General features: G+C 33.6%; 3 protein-coding genes across 4 annotated transcripts in view; 2 read left to right on the top strand and 1 right to left on the bottom strand.

The window, feature by feature from the left end:
• The window catches only part of LOC102589454 (MAG2-interacting protein 2), a 17,990-nt gene extending 12,132 nt beyond the window's left edge, over positions 1-5,858 (top strand). The window contains exons 10-12 of the mRNA XM_006350440.2: positions 418-1,627; positions 1,749-2,014; positions 3,071-5,858. Coding sequence (XP_006350502.1) covers positions 418-1,627; positions 1,749-2,014; positions 3,071-5,686 — 4,092 coding nt within the window. The 3' untranslated portion in view covers positions 5,687-5,858. The remainder of the gene's footprint in view (positions 1-417; positions 1,628-1,748; positions 2,015-3,070) is intronic.
• Positions 5,859-7,018: 1,160 nt separating this feature from the next.
• On the top strand, positions 7,019-8,690 carry LOC102589128 (F-box protein SKIP31-like). The gene is made up of 3 exons (XM_006350439.2): positions 7,019-7,224; positions 7,649-7,808; positions 8,234-8,690. Exons 1-3 carry the CDS (start codon positions 7,146-7,148, stop codon positions 8,463-8,465), a joined length of 471 nt encoding a protein of 156 aa, XP_006350501.1. The 5' UTR covers positions 7,019-7,145; the 3' UTR covers positions 8,466-8,690.
• A 705-nt stretch (positions 8,691-9,395) lies between these two features.
• LOC102588586 (molybdate-anion transporter-like) lies at positions 9,396-13,350 on the bottom strand. Of its 2 annotated transcripts, XM_006350438.2 has the most exons (9): positions 13,128-13,350; positions 12,166-12,310; positions 11,910-12,078; positions 11,418-11,688; positions 10,623-10,888; positions 10,329-10,544; positions 10,077-10,179; positions 9,865-9,943; positions 9,397-9,716 (listed from the first exon to the last, which is right to left on the bottom strand). In XM_006350438.2, the coding sequence occupies exons 1-8, from the start codon at positions 13,279-13,281 to the stop codon at positions 9,879-9,881; spliced, it is 1,389 nt and encodes a 462-aa protein (XP_006350500.1). In that variant the 5' UTR covers positions 13,282-13,350; the 3' UTR covers positions 9,397-9,716; positions 9,865-9,878. The 2 variants fall into 2 exon arrangements, with proteins under 2 accessions (XP_006350499.1, XP_006350500.1); XM_006350437.2 differs by having other exon boundaries at positions 9,396-9,943.
• Positions 13,351-22,286: the final 8,936 nt, after the last annotated feature.

Raw genomic sequence — 22,286 nt, 5'->3', positions numbered from 1 at the left:
ACGGACACAGACCACAGACCGTGGTCTGACCTACGGACCGTGAGTCTGTCCGTGGGTCGAGACTTAGCCGATTTTTCTGAGCTTGGCTGGGGAGGGGTTGCAGTGGTGAACCACGGACCACCAGCACGGGCCGTGGTCTGACCTACGGTCCGTGGATGGCAACCGTGGGTTGCACCTGCAACTTCTCAAAATCTGCATTTTTGGTCTGTTTCGAATACGGGGTGTTACAGTCAAGGTGCACACAAGCTGGCCAAAATATTGTTGTTGTGATAAAAAATAAAGATGCATTCTTGCTTTAGTTAAAGTGTGTCCAGAGTATGTTCCGGGAACTAATGCTTTTCACTGGTTGCACATATTCTTCGAAAGTAGTCCAATGTAAATTGAAATGACAATGTATTATGCTGCTGAATTCTGTAGATTTGGAAGGCTAAAGAATGCTTGAATATCCTTCCAACTAGCAGAAATGTGAGGGTGGAGGCTGATATAATTGATGCTGTAACTGTTAAACTTCCCAACCTTGGTGTCACCTTGTTGCCAATGCAATTCAGGCAAATTAAAGATCCGATGGAAATAGTTAAGTTGGTTGTTACAAGTCAAGGTGGAGCTTATCTGAATGTCGATGAGATTATTGAACTAGCCAAACTTCTTGGGTTAAGCTCGTACGACGACATATCAGCTGTACAAGAAGCTATTGCAAGAGAAGCTGCAGTGGTTGGAGATCTCCAACTGGCTTTTGATCTATGTCTTGTTTTGGTCAAAAAAGGGTATGGTTCGGTCTGGGACTTATGTGCAGCACTGGCAAGAGGTCCTGCCCTTGAGAACATGGATATTTCTTCCAGAAAACAGCTGTTAGGTTTTGCTTTGAGCCACTGTGATGGGGAATCAATTGCTGAGTTACTACATGCATGGAAAGATCTGGATATGCAAGATCAATGTGAATCTTTAATGGTGTTGACTGGGACAGAGCCTGAAAATGCCTTAGTTCAGGACTCAACTACGTCCTATAAACCACCTTGTACCCCAGATAAAACAGACTTAAAGGAGTGTTCTGACCAGGAAGCACAACTTAAGCAGATTGAAAATGTACTCTTTCAGGTAGCCAAAGATGTACAGGTGGATGGTGATTGGACCATTCCGTCCATCTTGAGAGAAAATGGAAAACTATTGTCATTTGCTGCTGTGTATCTTCCATGGTTACTTGAACTGAGTCAAGAAGCAGAAAACAATAAGAAATTCAAATCCAGCTTATTTTCAGGGAATCGATATGTCAGTCTAAGAGCACAGGCAGTGATGACTATCTTGTCCTGGTTAGCAAGGAATGGTTTTTCCCCAAAGGACAGTTTGATTGCCTGTGTTGCTAAGTCCATTATGGAGTCGCCTGTCTCTGAGGAGGAAGACATCCTAGGATGCTCTTTCTTATTAAATCTTGCCGATGCCTTTTCAGGGGTGGATATAATTGAAAGAAACTTGATAACAAGACAGAATTACAATGAAATTACCAGCATAATGAATGTTGGGATGATTTACAGTTTGTTGCACAATTGTGGAATCAAGTGTGAAGACCCTGCACAAAGGAGGGACTTCCTTCTGACAAAGTTCCAGCAGAAACATAAACTGATCTGCTCAGGTGATTTTGTTAATTTTGACCAATAGATCTATTATTGTTTGCTGTAGGTGGAGAACTTTCTGTATTTTTCTTTGCATGTTCATTTTTCTTATTGCTATCCAAATGTCGTCTTCTAATTCAGATGAAAAAGAACAAATAGACCAAGCACAATCTACATTTTGGAGAGAATGGAAACTGAAGCTAGAAGAGCAAAAGCGCAATGCAGACAGTTCAAGGAGTTTAGAACAAATTCTCCCTGGTGTTGAAGCTGCTCGCTTCTTATCTGGGGACATGGACTACAGAGAGAATGTTGTTTTATCATTTATCGAGTCCATGACCCCAGAGAAGAAACACAGTGTGAAGGATGTACTGAAGTTGGCCAATACTTATAGCTTAGATTGCAACAAGGTATGCACTGTTCTTGAACAGAACCGTAAATGAGATAATGAAATTACAAGTTCTAAGATGCTAGAAAACTAAGGGGTCACATTTGGTTTTGGGTATCAGCAAAAATAGTCACAGTGTAAAAACCTGTATTAGGTTCTTCAATGTCTGGTTACCATTTTCATTTTCTATATAGATAATACTTAAATAACTTATACGATAATTTCTGTATTGTTTTATACCGAATACAGGATGGAATAACTAATACTTGGATTAACTAAACTGGGATAAACCATATAAAAAGGCAAATACCTTGATGTTATTGTACTCATTTTCTCCAGACCACACTGTTCTTCTTCAGAGAAAAACATACTTCTGGAAAAAAGAACCAAAATGAAAAGGAAAATTGTGGTAAACTTTAGCTAATCAACAGCTACCACATGCTAAAGTTGATTAAGCTAAAGTTGGATTATTTGATCTGACAATCAAAATACTCCATTCTTGGTTATCCAATGCCATGGTTAGTTTCAGTGTTTCACTGCAGACAGATACATTGCCGCTTCACTTTCTTTCTTATTCACCGTACTTTTTGCTGATCTATTTTTTAATAAAGATCTTAAAATGTAATTCATTACCCTTTTATTTTTAGCTATTTTTTTCAGAATTAAAAATTAATTAAAAGTCTTTTTATAGAATAATTTGTTTACAGGACAACATTATACAATAGGATATATGGAATATGGGAATTCTAGACCACTGGTGTTGATTGTCACTCCTGGTGCAATGCAGAATTCTCTTAACCATAAATGAAAGAAAAAAGTCCTACAGAAGTATAAGTGTTAAATAGAAAACCAAATATTATACAATATTAAATCAAACACAAGTTTTAAGTTAAACATCATATAGGTTATTTTTTTTAAAAAGTCATCCATCGTATATCCAACTTTCAATACAATAAACCTAACACTCGATAAAAGCTCCACATTATAAACCCTGCTTTACTAATCCCTGCATTATTTATCCCTGTATTACAAATTCCGTATAACTTACTGTTTCTCCCGCTGCTCCTCTCTTATTTAGGTGCTGCTGCATTATCTGAGATCTATCTTTGTTTCTGACGCTTGGAGCACTGATGATGTTAGAAATGAAGTGTCAAATCACAAAGAAGAACTACTTGCTTGTGCTGCAGAAACAATAAAATGTATTTCCTCGTCGATCTACCCTGCAGTTGATGGACATGATATGCAGAGGCTTTCTCTAATATATGGCCTGCTCTCTGACTGCTACTTGCAGCAAGATGAACAAAAGGATCCAATGCATCCTCATTCTATTCATATTGCTCGTTTTTCCAAGATTGCTGAAGAAGAATGTTGCAGGGTGTCCTGTATCGAGGATCTGAACTTCAAAAATGTTGCTGGAATTCAAGATTTGAACTTGGATTGCTTCAACAGTGAAATTTCTGCTCACATCAATGAAAACAATGTTGAGGCATTGGCAAACCTGGTCAAGAACCTTCTTTCCGTTCGTGATGGTCCTGTGCCTGATGGTCTCTTGTCTTGGCAGTATGTATATAAACATCATGTTTTAAGTTTGTTGACAAAGTTGGAAGCTAGAGCTGAACAGGGGGTCAATATTCAAAGCTCTGAAAGTCTTCATTGCTTAATCAGTGAGATTGAGCAGACTTACAATACCTGCTGCAAATACTTAAAATTTGTCCCAAATCCTGCTCGTCTGGACATTCTGAAACGATTCTTGGCCATCATACTACCTGCTGAAGGATCTTTCAAGTCTCTGCCCTGTGGCTCAGGTTGGCAGGTGTGCCTTGCCATGCTTGTGGATACTTGGCTCAGAATGTTGAATGACATGCATGAAGTTGCACTCCTTGAGAATTCGGAAGAAAGATTCTGCTTAGAATGTATAATGATGTGTCTGAAAGTTTTTGCACGTCTAGTTGCTGGGGAAAAAGTCTCATCTAGTCAGGGGTGGGCTACAGTTATTGGCTATGTAGGCTATGTTCTTGTTGGTGATGTTGCTGCTGAAATCTTCAATTTCTGCAGAGCGATGGTTTATGCTGGTTGTGGCTTTGGAGCCGTTGCAGTTGTATATGATGAAGTCATGGCTCACTTCCCACATGAAGCTGGATCGCTGACGGACTTTAAAAAAGAAGCTGCCAGCATCCAGAATCTTCGAAATCTCTATCTTAGTATCTTGAAGACCATCTTGCAGGAGTTGACTGACGAATCCTGTGAGCATCAGTGTCTACACTATTACTTGTCATCTTTGAGTAAATTAGATGGTGACTTGGATAATCTGCAGAGTGTTAGACAGGCAGTTTGGGAGAGATTGGAAGAGTTCTCTGAGAACTTTCAGCTCCCCAACCATGTTCGAGTTTACATACTGGAGCTTATGCAACTTATTGCAGCTACTGATAAAAGCAGCAAAAGATTTTCGTCCAAGCTACAGGTGGAAGTTCATTCTTGGGAAGGTTGGGAGAATTTGCATAATGCAACTGCGAACTGCGAGAACACTGCCACTGATGGGATTTCAAATAAGATAGATACATCTAATAAGTTCACAAATACCTTGATTGCTCTAAAATCTACACAGCTGGTCTCCACTATTTCGCCCAACATAGAGATCACACCCGAAGATCTTTCAACTGTGGAATCTACTGTCTCTTGCTTCCTTGGAGTATCTAAATTTGCTGAATCTGAATCCCATGTTGATGCATTATTAGCTATGCTCCGAGAATGGGAGGGGCACTTTAGTAGGGAAGAAATTGAAAAGGATTCTGGTGAGGTATCTGATGGTGGAAACTGTTGGGGTAATGATGATTGGGATGAGGGATGGGAAAGCTTCCAAGAACCTATTGAAGAAGAACCAAAGAAGGGTGCTAAACTTTCAGTTCATCCTCTTCATGTCTGTTGGATGGAGATATTCAGAAAACTACTAACTATATCCCAGTACAACAAAATGTTGAAATTGCTAGACAAATCAGTGGCAAAGCCAGGCGAAGTATTACTAGACAAAGAGAATGCTCAAGGTTTGAGCCAGACTGCAGTTGAAATAGATTGCTTTCTAGCCCTTAAGTTGATGCTCTTGTTGCCATACGAAGTAATCCAGTTGCAGTGCTTGGAATCTGTCGAGCAGAAGCTGAAACAAGAAGGCATATCTGACAAAATCGGTGTGGATCTTGAGTTCTTACTTCTCGTTTTATCTTCTGGAGTCATATCAACTATCATCACCAAACCTTCATATGGTACCACATTCTCTTATATTTGCTTTATGGTGGGGAACTTCTCTCGACAGTGCCAAGAGTCCCAGTTATCAAGTTCCGGACGTGGTGAATCTGCAGAAAGTGAGAGTATTTCAAAAGATTATATTGATCTTTTCCCAAGACTGATCTTTCCCTGTTTTGTCTCGGAGCTTGTGAGGTCAGGGCAGCAGGTTTTAGCAGGATTTCTTGTTACCAAGCTCATGCATACAAATCCTTCTCTTAGCTTAATCAACATAGCAGGCGCTTGTCTCACAAAGTATTTGGAGAGGCAAATACAAATACTACATGACAGCAACCCCTCCTTTAGGGATGGGGTGGGATCGTCTGAACCATTGGTAAATACGATATCCAGTTTGAGGGATAGGATGCAAAACCTGATCCAATCCTCACTATCGTCGCTTTCACATGATCATAGATGATATAACATTTGAGTTTTCCCTTTTGTTTTTGTTCATATGCCAGTCATTGTTCTTTGAAATCTTTGTACAAACTTTGTAGCCAGAACATTTTAGCATTTTTGCTGGAGCGTAAATGGTGATATATTCAAAAGGGAATGATATTTGTATACCAAAACTCAAGCAACTTAAACTATTGTACTTGCATCCCTTTGTACATAAATATTTGGACTATGGATCTAGTTTCAGAACAAAGGTTATCTGCAGATTGATGTCTTTAGTTTGTCGTTTCTCTACTCAGTTTATTAAAAAATTGAGTTGTCAAACATGTAATGAGGCAATGAACTAGGATCGTTTAGTAAGGTGTATAAGAATAGTGTTGGATATGGTGTATTAGTTAATGTTGAGATTATTTCTTATGCCGTGTATGATTTGGTGTATTAAAAAATAACATGGGTTGCATAGTTTCTATTTCAAAAAGTACACTCCACAAAACAAAATTTCTTTTCAGAATGAGACTTCAGAGAAGTGTCAATTCCCATCCTTTTCTTCTTCTTCAGATACAAAGGACAAAATAAGTAGAAGCATCTTTCAAAGAACAAAAAGGCGCTTTTAGTACTAGTAAGTAGCAATTTTTTTAGTTGGATAATTAAATAATTGCCGAAAAGAGAAGTCCACATCCTATTGTTTACTTGTTAAAGTTAGTAACACCATATATATGTTTTATTTAAAAGATGATGCACAATTCTTGAGAACTGGTTGATGAAAGAAAACATTAAATTCACTCAACAGGATGAAGTTGTTAAGAGTCCTGATGTCTCGGGTTAAATGTTAATGGAGATAAAAGTATTAGGTGATTCTTCCTATTTGTCTTAGTCTTGATGATCGAAGTTACCGGTACTTATGGTTAGTGGGAGGCATAAAGTTAGTCGAAATGCAAAAAAAATTACTCGAACACTATGATCATTAAAAAAAAAAACATCAGACCAACTTATAATATCAATCATAAAACAGTTTTGTTAATTCTTTAAATTTTGTTTCCTGTTTAATCCAACATAGATCAAATACACTCCTAAATTCTCGCCAAGTTTAGAGGTATTTTCAACACTTCTCTAGACTTTTTATTAAGAACCTCATCTTCTTATAAGAGTTTGAGATCACTTACAATATCATATAATATATCTAGTATTTTTAAAACTATCAATAGTTAAAAGACGAAAACAAATAATTTGTGCCAGCTTAGTGTTGTCAATACTTCTATATGAAATAAAATGAGAGGACAACTTGACAAGTACAAGTTGCAAGCAACGTATATATTACACTTGACAAGGTACACCAAATTGGACGTGACAAAAAATCCAGCACATCAAAAAGAGACAAAAAGGTGAAATAGTAAAGTGCACTCTACAAACTGAACCAAGTTAATCTCATCCATTTTCTCAAGTCTCTTCACCCCGCACCCCACCCCACCCCCGAAACTCTGATGGAGAAGTTGCCACCTGAACTTTTTCTCAGAATTTTCTGTCTCTTGGATCACCGTAATCTTGCAACTGCACAATTGGGTTAGTTTTTTTTACTATTTATTCTTATGATTCAGTTATCATATAACAATTTTGAAGTTTGTATGAAGGATGTTTTGTTCTGTTAACACTTGGGTATTTTTCCAATTATGCATTTGTTGACTGAAATGATCTGAATTTCGACTGAATTTAGCATTAAGATTGGATCTCTCTCTGTTTTGACAAGAAAAGTCAAAGTTCCATTCTTTTCTCCATGCAAATTAGTGAATGGGTTTTCAATAATTGGGCTTCGATTGAGAATTATGCATTTTCTTGACGATTTCTAAATGAAATTGGCATTAAAAGATTGGATCTCTGTCAAAGTTTCGTTTTTTTTCATGCAAATGAGTGAATTGTTTCCAAGAATTAGGGAGTTATTGTATTTTGGTTTGATGGATGAAAAAGAGATGTTTTTTTTGTTTGAAAGTTTGCAGAAGATGGAAAATGTTGGGTTCAGATAACAGCTTATGGTGTGATCTGTTTATAGAGAGATGGGGATCAGATCAAGCCACTTTTTATTCCCCTGTTGATACCAAATCATGGAAACATGTCTATATGGTTCAAGATCGTTGCGATCGGAATGGATTGTAAGCTTAAATTTTCCATAATTGAACTAATTATACATGTTTTTAGTTTTTGCATTAGAAACATAATACTCGGAAACAACCTCTCTACCTCTAAGGTAGGGGGTAAGGTCTGTGTACGCTCTACTTTTCCCAAACCCCACTTTGTGAGACTACATTGAGTATGTTGTTGTAGTATTAGAAACATAATACTCAAAAACAGCCTCTCTACCTATAAGGTAGGGGTAAGGTCTGTGAACGCTCTACCTTCTCCAGACCCCACCTTGTGGGACTACACTAGGTATGTTGTAGTATTAGAAACGTAGTACTCGGAAACAACCTCTCTACCCCTACCTCACTCTACCCTCCCCGGACCCTACTTTGTGGGGCTACCCCAGGTATGTTGTATTAGAAACATGTACTAACATTTTACATGGATGTTTCTTCAGGGGATTGAAAATTATAAGAGAAGGAGATGACTACTATCTTATACACCAGGGTGAAATTCAGAGACATTTAGGTTCAAGAAAATCGAAAATGGAAGATTTATCTGTTTCATCAGCTGACTATAAAGATGTCAAAGAGGAGGTACCAAGTTTAAGCATCTTGGACAAGATACTTTTCTTCATTGGGGACTTGGAATCTGCTTCTGTCCAGGCTAAACGAAGCCGATTGGTGTAAAGAACTTTTCTTTTTTGAATAACAGTAGTATCTTGATCAATTTACGTGCACCTCAATTATTTTGGATGGCTCCACTCCGCTCACCAAAGCTTAGGCAAATGTGAAGAAATTAGCTAACATTTTTTTGTTTGTATCTTGTTGAAATTGTTAGTTTTATGTAATAATAAATGTTTCAATATATTTCCATGTTTTTGTATGCAATATGATGTATTCATTTAATCGTGATTTTAAACCCCAACTTACTCTGTATCCAAATAGTTGTGTGCAATGGTAATGTTTTTCTTTGTTTTGTATGAATTTGAACTTGTGAATGCTATTAGGCATATGAAGTTCAACCTAGATTTTGTTCTACGATAGTTTAGAGGTTATCCCAGTTTGGTTATAAATTAATGTCTTTACTAACATATGCATGAGAGCAAGATTTAGATGCTGCAGCAATGAGTCTGGCAAATGTACCTTACTTACTAGAGTGCATCAATCTCTCATATAAGTACTATATATCTTTCTACCTATCATTCTCAGAGATGGGAGTCCGGACGTGAAGATTATAGGTTATGGATTTAAGTTCTTTTAAGTTATTGAGTTCTAAATTAATAATTGTTTGTATTTTTTAAGACAAATATTGGCTTTGGACTAAAACTATTGAATTTGACTGAACCCATAAGAAATATTCTAGTAGTTCTTTTTCCCTGTCAACAGTAAGCCAAGTGGGGAAAACGATTTATGCCAATGTATCAATTATCAACATCTACTGCCCGTGGCAGGAAACCCTGTTCACATATATTCAAGTGGAATCAACGTCTATCCAAAGTGTATGCAATGTCTACCCTGAGATTTGAACCTCGATTTCCCATGATTTTGGACCAACCTAGGTGTGTTACCTAACTACATGTAAGCTAAAGGGGACGAAAATAATTAAAATAAAAAAACGAAACAAACTCATTTCTGTCATTTGCGTGACATCTCAATCCCAATGAACTTCCCAAGAATTGCATCTTTGCTAGAAAAGAATTGACTTGTGCTTTTTCACTATTACATTGGGAGATAAATTGTCAAAAAGATCAAAACTATGACATAAATATATAGGCCTCCGTCAACAATTGAACCAAGGCCAAGAAAAACAGGGGGGGAATCAGAGGTAACTAATAACTATCCCAGCAGCACGAAAATAGTGGAAAACGTTGATCGTCTTCTACCAACAACTACCAGGGAATGATAATAACACCACTAGCTCATCTGCCTCTTCCTTATCTGCAAGGCAGGAACAGCTCCATTTTTTAATCCCATGGTCATTGCTCTTCAAATATTGTAAGCTCAACTAATATTAAACCCGGATGGCTGATTATGGTAATAAATAGACGTTCCCAAACAAATTTCCAGAGGATATTTGACTGCTCACCTTGATTAACTCAATCAAGGTGCATTCAATGGATCAGCCTCAGTATCCCTTTCCTTCATTGCTGTCCAATCTTCTGCTTCTGCAATCAGTAATATTGAGTCAGTATAGTTCACCAAGATACATAGAGCAAAAGAAAAGATGACACCACAAGTAATCATAATCAAGTAGATTGGTTCATGTGAGAGCGGTGATCTGGAGAATTCGATACATACTTGGCTTGTCTGCAATGGCTGCAAGCCGTCTTTGCAAAATGGATGCAACAAAGAGGAAAATTGAGCACATGCCAAACATCACAGTGATGGGGAAAGCGTTGACCTACAAATTGACAAAAAATATCATCCATAATCAGAACTCGATGAGAAACATGAATTATATGTTGCAGCAGAATAATTAGTTGGGTAATTAAATGTAAGAAAAGAAACATGTGCACCACAGTTACTTAGAGCAAACGAATAGTAACATACATTGTAAAGTACAATGCAGACGAAGAGGTTGAGGGGAATCCTGAAGAAGTTCATTATGGTGCTCCTTGCTTCCTCGGGAATGTATTGAGACCTCATCTTCATGATGGATGGCCAGAAGATGCCAACACAAGACTCGAAGGTACAGAAGCCAAGAAGCTGGATACTTCCAGCAAAGGAGATGCCTCCCCCTTTCACATTTGAAGGAGGTACCAAGAACTGGTCCAATGAAAGATATTAAAGAACTGCCAAACCACAAGGCATAAAATTCCAAAAGTAAAGGAACTTCCTACTTACAGTTGTCAGAATGGGCAGCAAGAGAGATGCAGAAGATACAACAAAAACAATCTGCATGTAGCTCTCAACTTTAGGTGAGTTCTTTGCCATAAGGCGAGCTGCAAATGAGCTTCCCAACATTGAAGCCAACATGAAAGTTGCAAAAATAAAACCATGGGGAATGTCTTCATCATTTGGGCTGAGGGCAGGAGTCCAGAGAAACACAAATGTATACATGGAACCTTCAAATAGAGATTGTATAGCACCGAGTAATGCAATCTTCTCATCTGTCACAAAACCCATCCAGAAATAAGGACAGTGTAGAAGTAAATGAAACAAACAAAACAAAGAATGAGTGCTGACACGGTGCAAGATACAGCTTGAATAAGGAAAACTTTTTTCAACCAAACATCAATTTGAGATATCAAACAGATATATCACAAATAATTTAGTATCAGGAAACAGAACAAGAGCCAAGTCGCCAAAGCTGCAACCTACGCCTTCTCTAGCAACCCAATCTAATTTGGAGCTCTAAATCATAATAGATAACCTGGTGAAGAAACATTGTGTGCCTGTAAACTTGAATATACCAGAATGTAATTAATCGGATAATTGTCCAAAACCACTTTCCTATGCCCCTCCCAGAGTCTAGAAGTCCTCATCCTATGAAGCTCTAAATTCTAACGGATATATTGGGAGAACATTGGAAATCTACATCCATGTTGAATCTTATCGGCAGGGAATCACTGTATCAACAGCACATGGGTCGAAAATTCTCACGAAATAAGACATAATGGGTCGCATATCCAGCTATACCTGAAGCAATGGCCACAGCTGCACCCTTGAATTGAGTTAGCAAGTCTTTACTCTCTGATGGGTCTCCATAGTTCTCCGACCATGATGATAATATGACTGCCATTCCAATGGCAAGAAAGCAGGCAGCAGCATCAAAAGGAGACACAGGGCCAAGATTTAATGAATCAACAAGAAAATTTCCAAACAATCCAGCAATAATTGCAACAAGACCATTTCCGACAAATATTGCCTTGGAGAAAGTAAGTGAAAGCCATTGGGACTCAAAACCCCTCTGCATGAAGAAAGCAAGTACTACATTAAATATTCTGAAAAATATATAATATTAATGGTCTACCAAAAACAAAGAGCAGCTAATTGATATGCTCTTTCAAAAGGTTGTAGTGTGTATCTCAAGGACAACAATAGCAGGATCAACATTCCATAAAGATGTACTACTTAGCAGTTCGTACTACTTCTCCAGTTGATAGTAAGCTTGATAATAAGGATATGCACCTTAAAGTGTTCTGCTACAAGCCATGACTCAAACGATGAAAACAGTAAAGATGTAGCAATGCCACCCAAAATACGTCCAACCATCAGAACCTTGTACTGAGGGGAATGCTTGGTGATGCAACTCAGTATGTAAGTGATACAGTAAGTTACACATGCCCTCTTCCGGCCCCTGAAATTTAAAATGCAAGGAAGATCATGTAGCTAGAAACTTTTGGGTATTAAAAGACAATTCGACACACAAATTCTGAGAACATACTGTTTGTCGGCAAGAGATCCAACAATTGTGCCGAACAGCATGGAAGATCCAAATCCAGCAATGAATAGCTGTCCAATATCCCCCTTGCTAAAGCCATATGTGCTGTAAAGGTAGTATACATATGGACCCTGTAGCCAATCACCAGCTATTGCCACACAACACACAAACATTAGACACAAATCACCACCTTTCACACAGGATGAAATTAAACCATACAACTTAAGTTACGTGGTACACCAACAAACAAGAATATCATTGGCCAAAACTCGAAAAATATCTTAAATTGTCCCCTCTGCTTCTGCTTTTCAGAAATGAATCTGAAACAGAGCAATACTTTTATTCTATATATCACACACGATAAAAGCGGCAGAGCAATCACATCATAAAAGCTGGAAGTATCACCATTTATTGCTCATCTATACAATTAAAATAAAACTGCTAAATGGCAAATGATTCCAACATAAGTTCATCAAGAAAGGAATACAATGCCTCTTTTGATTTTTAGTTGGGTCCATGATCATTCTAGCCTTAACAATCCATGGGCAATGAGGATAAATAGTTTCTGAAGTATGATTAACAAGGAAGCATTGAATAAAATGCTCGCGCGGATAGATCTAAAGAACATTAAGCAAATTGAGCTACATATCGAAACTTGGAAGCTGATTCAGCATTCAGATTAACAAAAAAAAATTATAATCGCAAGCCACAGAGAGCAGAACCATTCAGATTCCATTTTATCCCACAACTTAACCACTTCTACACAGCAAACTCATAATCCCCAATTAACCAAACTAAACGACATAACGAGCCTCAGATCCAAAATCCCACACACAAATAACCAGATCGAGCACGTAAATACAAAAATTCAAAATGCGAAAAAATGCAGAGTTGAATCAATTAACGGAGAATTAAAAAAAAAAACAGATCTGAAAAGCGAAAATTAAACAAAAAACAGAACATACCCATCATAAGAGAGTAAACAAGAATGTAATTGTTTTTGAATGAATTGAAAGCCTGAGAAGTTGTGATTCGATCTTTGTTGCTCTTCCCACCCAGCTCAAGAACTGCCACAACAGCAGCCATGGCCCCAAACAACACATAGTAGAACAACTCCATTGCTCCTCTCTCTCTCTCTCTCTCCCTCCTCTACTGCCACTCAGATATTCTTCTTCTTCGTACAAATGGGTGTGTTTGTTCGTTAATATATATACTGAAGCAACGTATACGCGGTTTCTTCTGCGCTGTAATCCTCTAAAGACATGTTACTTTTACTGTGACGATTTATCAGATGTAATCTCAGCCTTTCATTTTAGACTAATTGACACGTGGCGATTTTGTATTGTGTGATATCTGTCGGTGGTTATGTACCCAACTTCATAGTATCCATTGCTCCCATCTAAACAAAAAAAAAGAAAAGGATAATGGAAAAACTTTTTATCAATTTTTATATTATATAATTGCCCTTCAAAATAATTACTCCCTCCGTCTCATTTAATATGAGTTAATTTGACTTGATACAAAGTTTAAAAAAGAAAGAATTTTGAAATTTATGGTCAAGAATAAATGATACATGTTTGAATGACCGTAAATCATTTCATTAGGAGTAAAACATACATTTTAAAGTTCAATTGCTACAAAATATGAAAACATGTCATTCTTTTTTAAACTTACTAAAAAGGGTAGTCAGTCATATAAACTAGGACAGAGAGATTAGTAAATATGTCATGTAGGATGTGTGTGTTTATTTCTTTAATTTTATTCAAATTTAAATATTTACTTATACACACCCAAGTAAAAGACATATCTATGTATTATGCCAATATATATATATATATATTATTCCCTCTAGTCCATATTAAGTGAATTTGTGATGCAATACACATTTATTAACAAAAGAAGGACATAAAAATTGAATATCATTTTACACTTTTTTGCTCCTTTAATTATTATCAGACTATTTTTGAAATAAAAATAATTTACAGTAAAATTATAAATATGAGCAATTAACTCTCTTGAATTTATCATCTAAAAATATAAATGATAGACAAAAATAAAACAAAGCTCAAATATTTATCTTAAATTTTGAATAATTCACTTATTTAAACTATAGAAAACCTCAAAATCCATTTAATATTAGAATAGAGGGAATAACAAGCATTTATAAATATTTTTGGTCAAATGATCAAAGGTGTTAAAAGTATTTTTTGTTCATTTCAATTTCAATATTATACAAAGGGGATCTTTGTCATGTTATTATTGTCTACTCCTTCCATCTCATTTTAATAGTCAATTTAATTTAAATAAAAAAATCACTTTAGAATCTAAAAAATGTACATGTTTAAGAGAAAATAATTAATCTGTTTCATTTATTAAATAAAAATAATTTAGTAATTTTGTTTTTATTAAGTGTGAAATGAGTTAAAGAGACAGTTTTGCCTTTTAATTTTTCATTTGGAGTCCGGCTAAATTTGAATTCTCCGGAAAATTCCACGATGGAAGGTAAAACGCTTCTTAACAGAGGTGATTTTGTATCCAAAGGTGACTCAAATCTGAGACCTCTAATTAAAGATGAAGAAATACTTACCATTTTACCACAAACCCTCATTATTAAGTTAAAACGAAACCGTTAAAATGAGACGAGGGTAAGAAGCACCAAATTTTCCAAATATAAATACATTTATTTCGTTTCGCTTTCAGTAGCACTTTAATATCACATGGGCTTTCTCATGAACTTTGAATTTTTTGTTTCCCACTGCTAAATTCCATTGTCGATAACGTGTGTGTTTTTCTTTATTTATTTATTTTGGTAATGTCCATAACTTGTAAACCGACAGCATATAAGAAATCACTATTTTTCCCAAGGTAAAGTCACAGTCTAGCCAAAAATAAATAAATAATAGGGAAACTAGCTTAAAATGCTTAGGAATTATCGAAAAGTAAAGTAATTATATAGTATTAAAATGGAATAAAATAATTTGTATTGTTAGCTCAATGAGTTATTGAAAATATAGCAATTATGCTATTTGTTTGTTTTTGGAACAAAAAATAGCATTATTATTATTATTAGCTAGGTCTAGTAAATGTGTTGTCTCTCCACTAATGAACTTCATATGAGATGCTAATTAACAATAAACAGTAATAATATATTCAGTGGATTTCAAAAAAATAGTGTGTATGTAGATTTTATCTTTATCTTTTTAAGATAAAGAAATTTGTTTTCGATTTTCGACTAGATAAAGCATGACAAATAATACGAAAAAAAGGGTGCAACAATCATGACTACTTATGAGTTATGGGTGATCGTTGCTAAGGAGAAATCATGGAGGAGATGTGCATGCATTGTCTGCTTATGGGTGGAATTTATATCATTTATTAATTGTGTTATATTCTTTGACTTAATTTGAGCTAATTTACTAATTGTGTTATATTATTGTCGTGATTGCCTTTTTCTTTAACTTGAATTTTCAACTTAGCAAAAGAATTATTAGTTATGTTAATTTATACATTTTGATGTGGAGTCATTAGAAGAGGGGCATATCTGCTCTACTTAATTAACGATAAGGAGTTTTTTTTGTAATAAAAGGGTAAATGAAGGATATAATTACATTTTTTCCAATAGTTGAAGGACATTTTTGTGATGTTATGTGTCAATTGTAATACTCCCTCCGTTCTTATTTATGTATCGTTTTTACTAAAAAATAGACGGTCTTTAATATTTGTCATTCACAAAATCAATGCATAAATGACACTATTCTTCCTATTTTACCCTTGAAAGTTATTAGCCTTGAAAATATAAATTTGACTAACATAGGAAACTAAATGATCAATTATATTCATATTCATTGATCAATTTAATTAATCAAAATAAATTAATTTATGTCCCTTCATTGAAAATTTGACTTCAAAAAATACTTCTTCCGCCCCCAAGGCCTAGCTCAAGTGGCAAAAGGTGAAGGATTTGTGGCTTAGGTCGCAGGTTCAAGCCCCACACCATGCAAAGCGAAGCCCGGTATTTAAGTGGAGAAGGGTAGAGGGGCGGGACCATTATCCACCGAGTTTAGAAGGCTGTGATTGGTCCAAAGGGCGGATCACAGACGAATTTCTCGGTTATCAAAAAAAATAAAAATACTCCTTCCATTTCAAATTAATTGAATCGTTGAAGTGTTTCACACCTTTTAAGAAAAAGAGATTAAAACATAAATTAGGCATAACTTTCCATTTTTATCCTTATTAATTATTGTCAAATTTGTGATTATAATAATTAAACATTAATTAATAATTAATTCCAATACTAACTAATTAAGGGTAAAATTGAAAGAACATTTTAAAAGCAGTTTTGAAAATTGAACAATCAAGTTAATTTGAAAAATGAAAAATATCTCAACAATTCAATTAATTTGAAATGGAGGGAATACTAAATAAGGGTACAATGATAAACTTATGTAATTTCTTAAAAGACGTAAAATCTACTAAAATGGTGATATATAAATAGAAACGGAGGACGTCGTAATCAACAGTGTCACAGTATGGCGTGATTAGTTTTCAGTCGCCATATTAATTAATGGTCTGGCTTGTTGAAAGTCCCCGATTAAATGAATGAAGAAACATAAACCTAATTTAGTGAGTTCTATTTAATTACTTAAGCAAATTAACCGACAACACACAATTGTCATTAATTAATCTCAAAACATGGGCTAGATAGTACACAAATGACTTGTTACTTAAATGGACCTAACTATTCTAGCTAAAATTTAAAATTCTGAAAGGTGAATATTGTTGAAAATAAGATCCATGTCACATTTTCGACAATATATTTTTGGTAGAGGATTCGATTTATTTTTTATTAAAAAATAAAATAAAATTCAAATAGTCCATATTATATGATTCTTAGCTTACACAGACCTCTATGCTCTAAAGAAATCATTCATCTCTAAAAAATAATGTGTTTTTATTAAAAAAATAAAATCAATTAAGTAGTCTTGATTTAATATGATATCTTGATTAGGTAAAAATTTACTTTATCTAAATAGGAGTAAATTTGAAGAAAAATAATAATTAATATCTTCTTGATTATGTGAAAAATTACTTATCTAAAGGAGAGTAAATTTGAAGAAATATAATGATCAATACTTTCTTAATTATATAAAATTTCACTTATCTAAATTATTCTTAATTAAAATTGTATTTATTTAATAGTAATTTTTTGCTACCTGGAAATTCACTTAAAATTGTCATATAACATGGACCAGAGAGTATATATCTTATACTCCATCTATTCATTTTGAATTAGTATAAGTGTTTTATCACAATATTTTAGTAACTAATATATAGTCTTATGTTTTGTGAAATAATTTGAGGAATAAGTAAGTTAATGTATAGGTGTAATCATAATTTTCTTTTATATCTTTTCTTGATATGTTAAGGGTTAAGGCTAAAAACTACACCTAAATTATTTTAATTTTTTTTAGTTTTATACATGAACTATTGAGAGTGTGAGTTTCCTAACTGAGCCACACAATAATTAGTGAAACACAACTACATGACACTTTATGTGGAAATATAATTCCACCGAGAAATCTTTAAATAAATCAGTATTAGTTTAAAAGTTAAAGTTAAAGAATAAAATTATCATTGTATAAAATTATTTATTTCAATTGATATCTTCGATTTGAAAGGAGAGAGTTTAGAATTTTAAAGAAGACAATTAAAAATAAATATCAAAAAATTAATGTGTCACCATATATATAAAGTATATGCTATATGATGTTATGCAATCCGTATTAAAACAATTCTAATGACAACAAAACTTTGAAGAAACAGTAAAACTTCTAAGTTTAAATCATGTAGTCAAGAACAGAAATTAATAACATTAACAAAAATTAATAATTGTAAAACAAATCAGAATCTGTAACAACTGTATGAAATAAAAAGGAAAGAAAATTGAGCCCACTGAATGCACAGTATCCCCTTAAGAAAATCATTTCCCTATAATATCCGAGGTTGAATGGAATATATCCTCCCAGGATAGAACGATTCTATTCACCAGTGTACACAAATATTTAATTGTGCAAAAGAAGAAGAAGTTCAGAAATTTCGTAAGTGAAAAGTTTGAGGAATCACATGTATTTATATCCAAGAAGCACTATTTCTGAAAGTTTGCAACCTTTCAAAAACTACATGACCATTCATGAAAGTTTGCAACCTTCCAGAACAATCATAACTATTCCTGAAAGTTACAACCTTTCAGAATAGTTATTTCCAACGATGGAGAATTCAAATAAAATATGAAAGACGTTTCAAAGCCAAAGCCAAAGCTGTAGCCGAAGCCAACCAAGCAACGACTGCCCGAGGGGGTCCCTCTTTCCAACCCTTTTAACAACTAGTAGAAACGTTTATCTATTTAAACACTTTAACTTTTCTTTCCCATCACCAATGATGGAGAAATGCTTTATCTTACTAAAGAATAAGAGAACCTTTCGAAATCCTCTTTTCATCTTCCCTTCATTTCCCATTAATTCTTACTATATACCCAACAAATGAACAAATGCGCCGAGAAACATTTCTAGACAAACATTTAGTCAGTGTCTGTCTTGCTAACTATTGAGTGATAGCTTAGATAGAAAACTAAACTCTCAATAATGCAAATATGAAATCAATAAAATGAAATAGTTTAACTGCATTTTTTATTCTTTAACTCTAAGGGTCGTTTATTGAATCCCCTAATAGATTATTCTATTATATATATGAGATAACTTATCACATCACTAAAACATAAATATTGAGATAAATAATCTCATAATAATCTAATAACTCTAATCAAATGCAAAAATAAAATAATCATATGATATTATTATACATAATACTTCACAATAAGGACTCCCTTAAATAAAGGGAGGAATACTTTAGTCAAAACCTGCATAGGTAGCACATGATGAGTGCCTTGCACGAACAGCACTTGTCAACTACAATTTCCAATGATAGTCTCAACTCTCATCATCCGAAAGTTAGGCGATTTCTATTCCTAGGAAGTAGTTAGGCACAACTCTTCCCCTTTACTCCGGGCTACTTAATGACTATTGTATTTATCCTAATACTATTTTTTCCGTTATTATTTAATTGTCATCATTTTAAGTTTTATATTTTTTAAAGGTCATTGATAAAGTATATCAACAAAAATAATGTATGCATTAATTTTGTATATTAATAATCTTTTATTTGGTACATTTTTTCATGCTATGTATAACTAGTATTTGCATTAGTTATACATTTTATTGTGTAATAAGGAGTGTATTACTAATACAATAAATTTCTAGGTATTAATAATACAAAGGGATTTATGCATTAGCATGGTTTAAAGACTCAATCACCCCTCAAAACACATTTACATCTTTTTCACCATAATTGTAGAGGATATTTTGTATTTAAATATTTTTATACAATTCATACTATTTTTAATACATCAAACCAAACAATGCATAAGAAATAATTTATACATAATTAATGCAAACATAACTAATACAAGCATTACTAGTGCAAACATTACTAATACACTCTATTAAGCATTATCTTTATACACTCTGCCAAACGACCCTTTAAGATATTAGGTAAATTTACCATTGTATTCTTCTTTAGTGTTCTCTTGAAGTCAATTTTTTATTAAATGAACATGCATTAATTTGTTTTGATGAATTAATTTGACCAATGAACATAAATATTACTTTGTTTTCCAATGTTGGTCAAATGCATAATTTCAAGACTAATAACTCTCAAGGGTAAAATAGGAAGAATGATGTCATCTAGCATTGATTTTGTGAAATGACAAATACACCTTGTTCTATTTATATGTCACCATTTTAGATTTCACGTCCCTTAAGAAACTACGATAAGTTTATTATTGTACCCTTATTTAGTGTTCTCTTGAAGTCAAGTTTTCAATAAATGAACATAAATTAATTTACTTGATTAATTAAATTGATCTATAAACATGAACATAAATTAATTAATTTTCATATGTTGGTCAAATTTAGATTTTCAAATCTAATAATAACTCTCAAGGGTAAAATAGGAAGAATATTGTTATTTATGTATTGATTTTATGAAATGACAAGTATTAAAAATCATTTATTTTTTAGTAAGAACGTCATATAAATAGGAACATAGAAAGTATCAGGAATATCTATTTTTAGTAAGGACGACATGCAAATAGGAACGGAAGGAGTACTAATTTGGTATCCTCATGACACAAAATTATCTGTATATTGATATTTCTATTAAATCAATAAATTCAAGATATTTACTCTATATCTCATATTAATTATGCACTTTTTCATACGTTCTTTTTAAAAAAACCATAAATAAAAAAGATAGCACTCAATAATTCTCCACAATACACTTATTTTATGTATTATTCATCAATACCAACGATATCTCAAGTGAAAATTGCTTGGAGCCAAAAAAAATTGTATGAAAATTGCTTGAATCCTGTATTATAATGAAACATTTCCCACCTATTTCTTTGAATGATATTTTTTGGAGCATAATCATTTACTTAGGTAATTTTTCCTATGATAAAGGTTTTTGGACCTGAAAAGTTGGTTTTGGATGCTATTGGAAGAAAAATATTTTATTTATAATTTCAAAGGTTCTTAAATGTTACTTCAAAGTGTTGAGTTTTAAAAGGTGTGAATGAAAATAAAAAGTGGTGACTTTTATAAAAGTCGTGACTGACCAAATTGTATAAATGAGTATTAAGTACAATACGTTAAACAAAATTCAGATAACCAAAGAAAATGTTACTAATATGCAATTAATCCCTCAAGGTGTACTTTTTCCCAGAGAAAGGCTGAAACTTGGGTTCCTTGGTTTGTGTTTGAACCAAATACAAGCTTCCCTTGTGAAAGACGACTAGAGTTTTCAGAGCAGCAAATTTCTTACCGCCATTAGGTTTACCATCCAAACGTCTCGCTGCTTGGAGCTGTTGTTTCAGGTTCTTTGTAATCAAGTGGTGGAGCAAAATCTACTTCACAGTCTGTCTCAATAATACTTATTCCATTACAAGGTTTAGTCTCCACAATATTTTTTATCATTGTAATTAATCCACCATAATACTATCTCCTTTAGTTAAGCTAGAAATTATTATAAATAATACTCTCTCTATCCAACAATAGTTGTCCACAATTGATTTGACACATTCTTTAAAAAATAGAGGTAATATTACTATATTATCCTTTGACTTTATTAAATTTAATGTTTTGAAAAATGTGGTAGGTGATAAATAATATTTAATACTCCCTAATTACTTGTCCATTTTTCCTTTTTTAGTTGTCCCTAATTACTTGTTCATTTTGACAAATTAAGAAAGGGCAATTTTCTTTTACCTATTATACCCTCAATTAATTACTTTTAAAAGGTAGAACTTCTTGAAAATCTTACGTTTTTAATTCATGGACTTCATAATTAATAAGGGTAAAATAGTAAACTTACTATGTCAATAAATATTTTCTTCATATGTGTGTAAATTCAAAAGTGGACAAATAATTAGGGACAGAGAGAATAACAAGGATAAAATAGATACAAAAGAAATTATTTCTTAATTTTCTAAATTAGATAAATATTATTGGATAACTATTTTTAGTATAGTGGATAATTATTATTGAACGAAGGTAATACTTCACCCCAAAAAGGACTCCTAAAAATAAAGGGAGGAATACTTTAGTCAAAACTTGCATATGTTAGCACAGGGTAATGCTAAATGGCCAGAAAAAATTGGCCAGAATTTGGCCAGAAAGGCAAAAAGACTATAATATCCTTATTTTAATTTTTGCATTTATTCCATCATACTTTTCCCTCCAAAACAAAAGTAATTTTTTTCTATTTCCCAAACTCCTTGAACTACTAAAATACAAACTTTTTGGCTACCAAGGGAAATAAAAGTGTTTTTGTGTATATTTATGTGTGTATAGTTCATTCGATTTATTTTTAAAAAAAATATTGTTCAGTTAATTAAAAAAATTGTAGTTTCGTTTTTATACATTAATATTTTAATTTCGTTTTTATACATTAATATTATTTTCATTACTATACCATACAAATTATGTTCTACATACATATATATATATATA

The sequence above is a fragment of the Solanum tuberosum genome, unplaced genomic scaffold (genome assembly GCF_000226075.1).
Source record: "Solanum tuberosum cultivar DM 1-3 516 R44 unplaced genomic scaffold, SolTub_3.0 scf00126, whole genome shotgun sequence".
Taxonomy (NCBI): Eukaryota; Viridiplantae; Streptophyta; class Magnoliopsida; order Solanales; family Solanaceae; genus Solanum; species Solanum tuberosum.
This window is presented reverse-complemented; position numbering and strand designations above follow the sequence as displayed.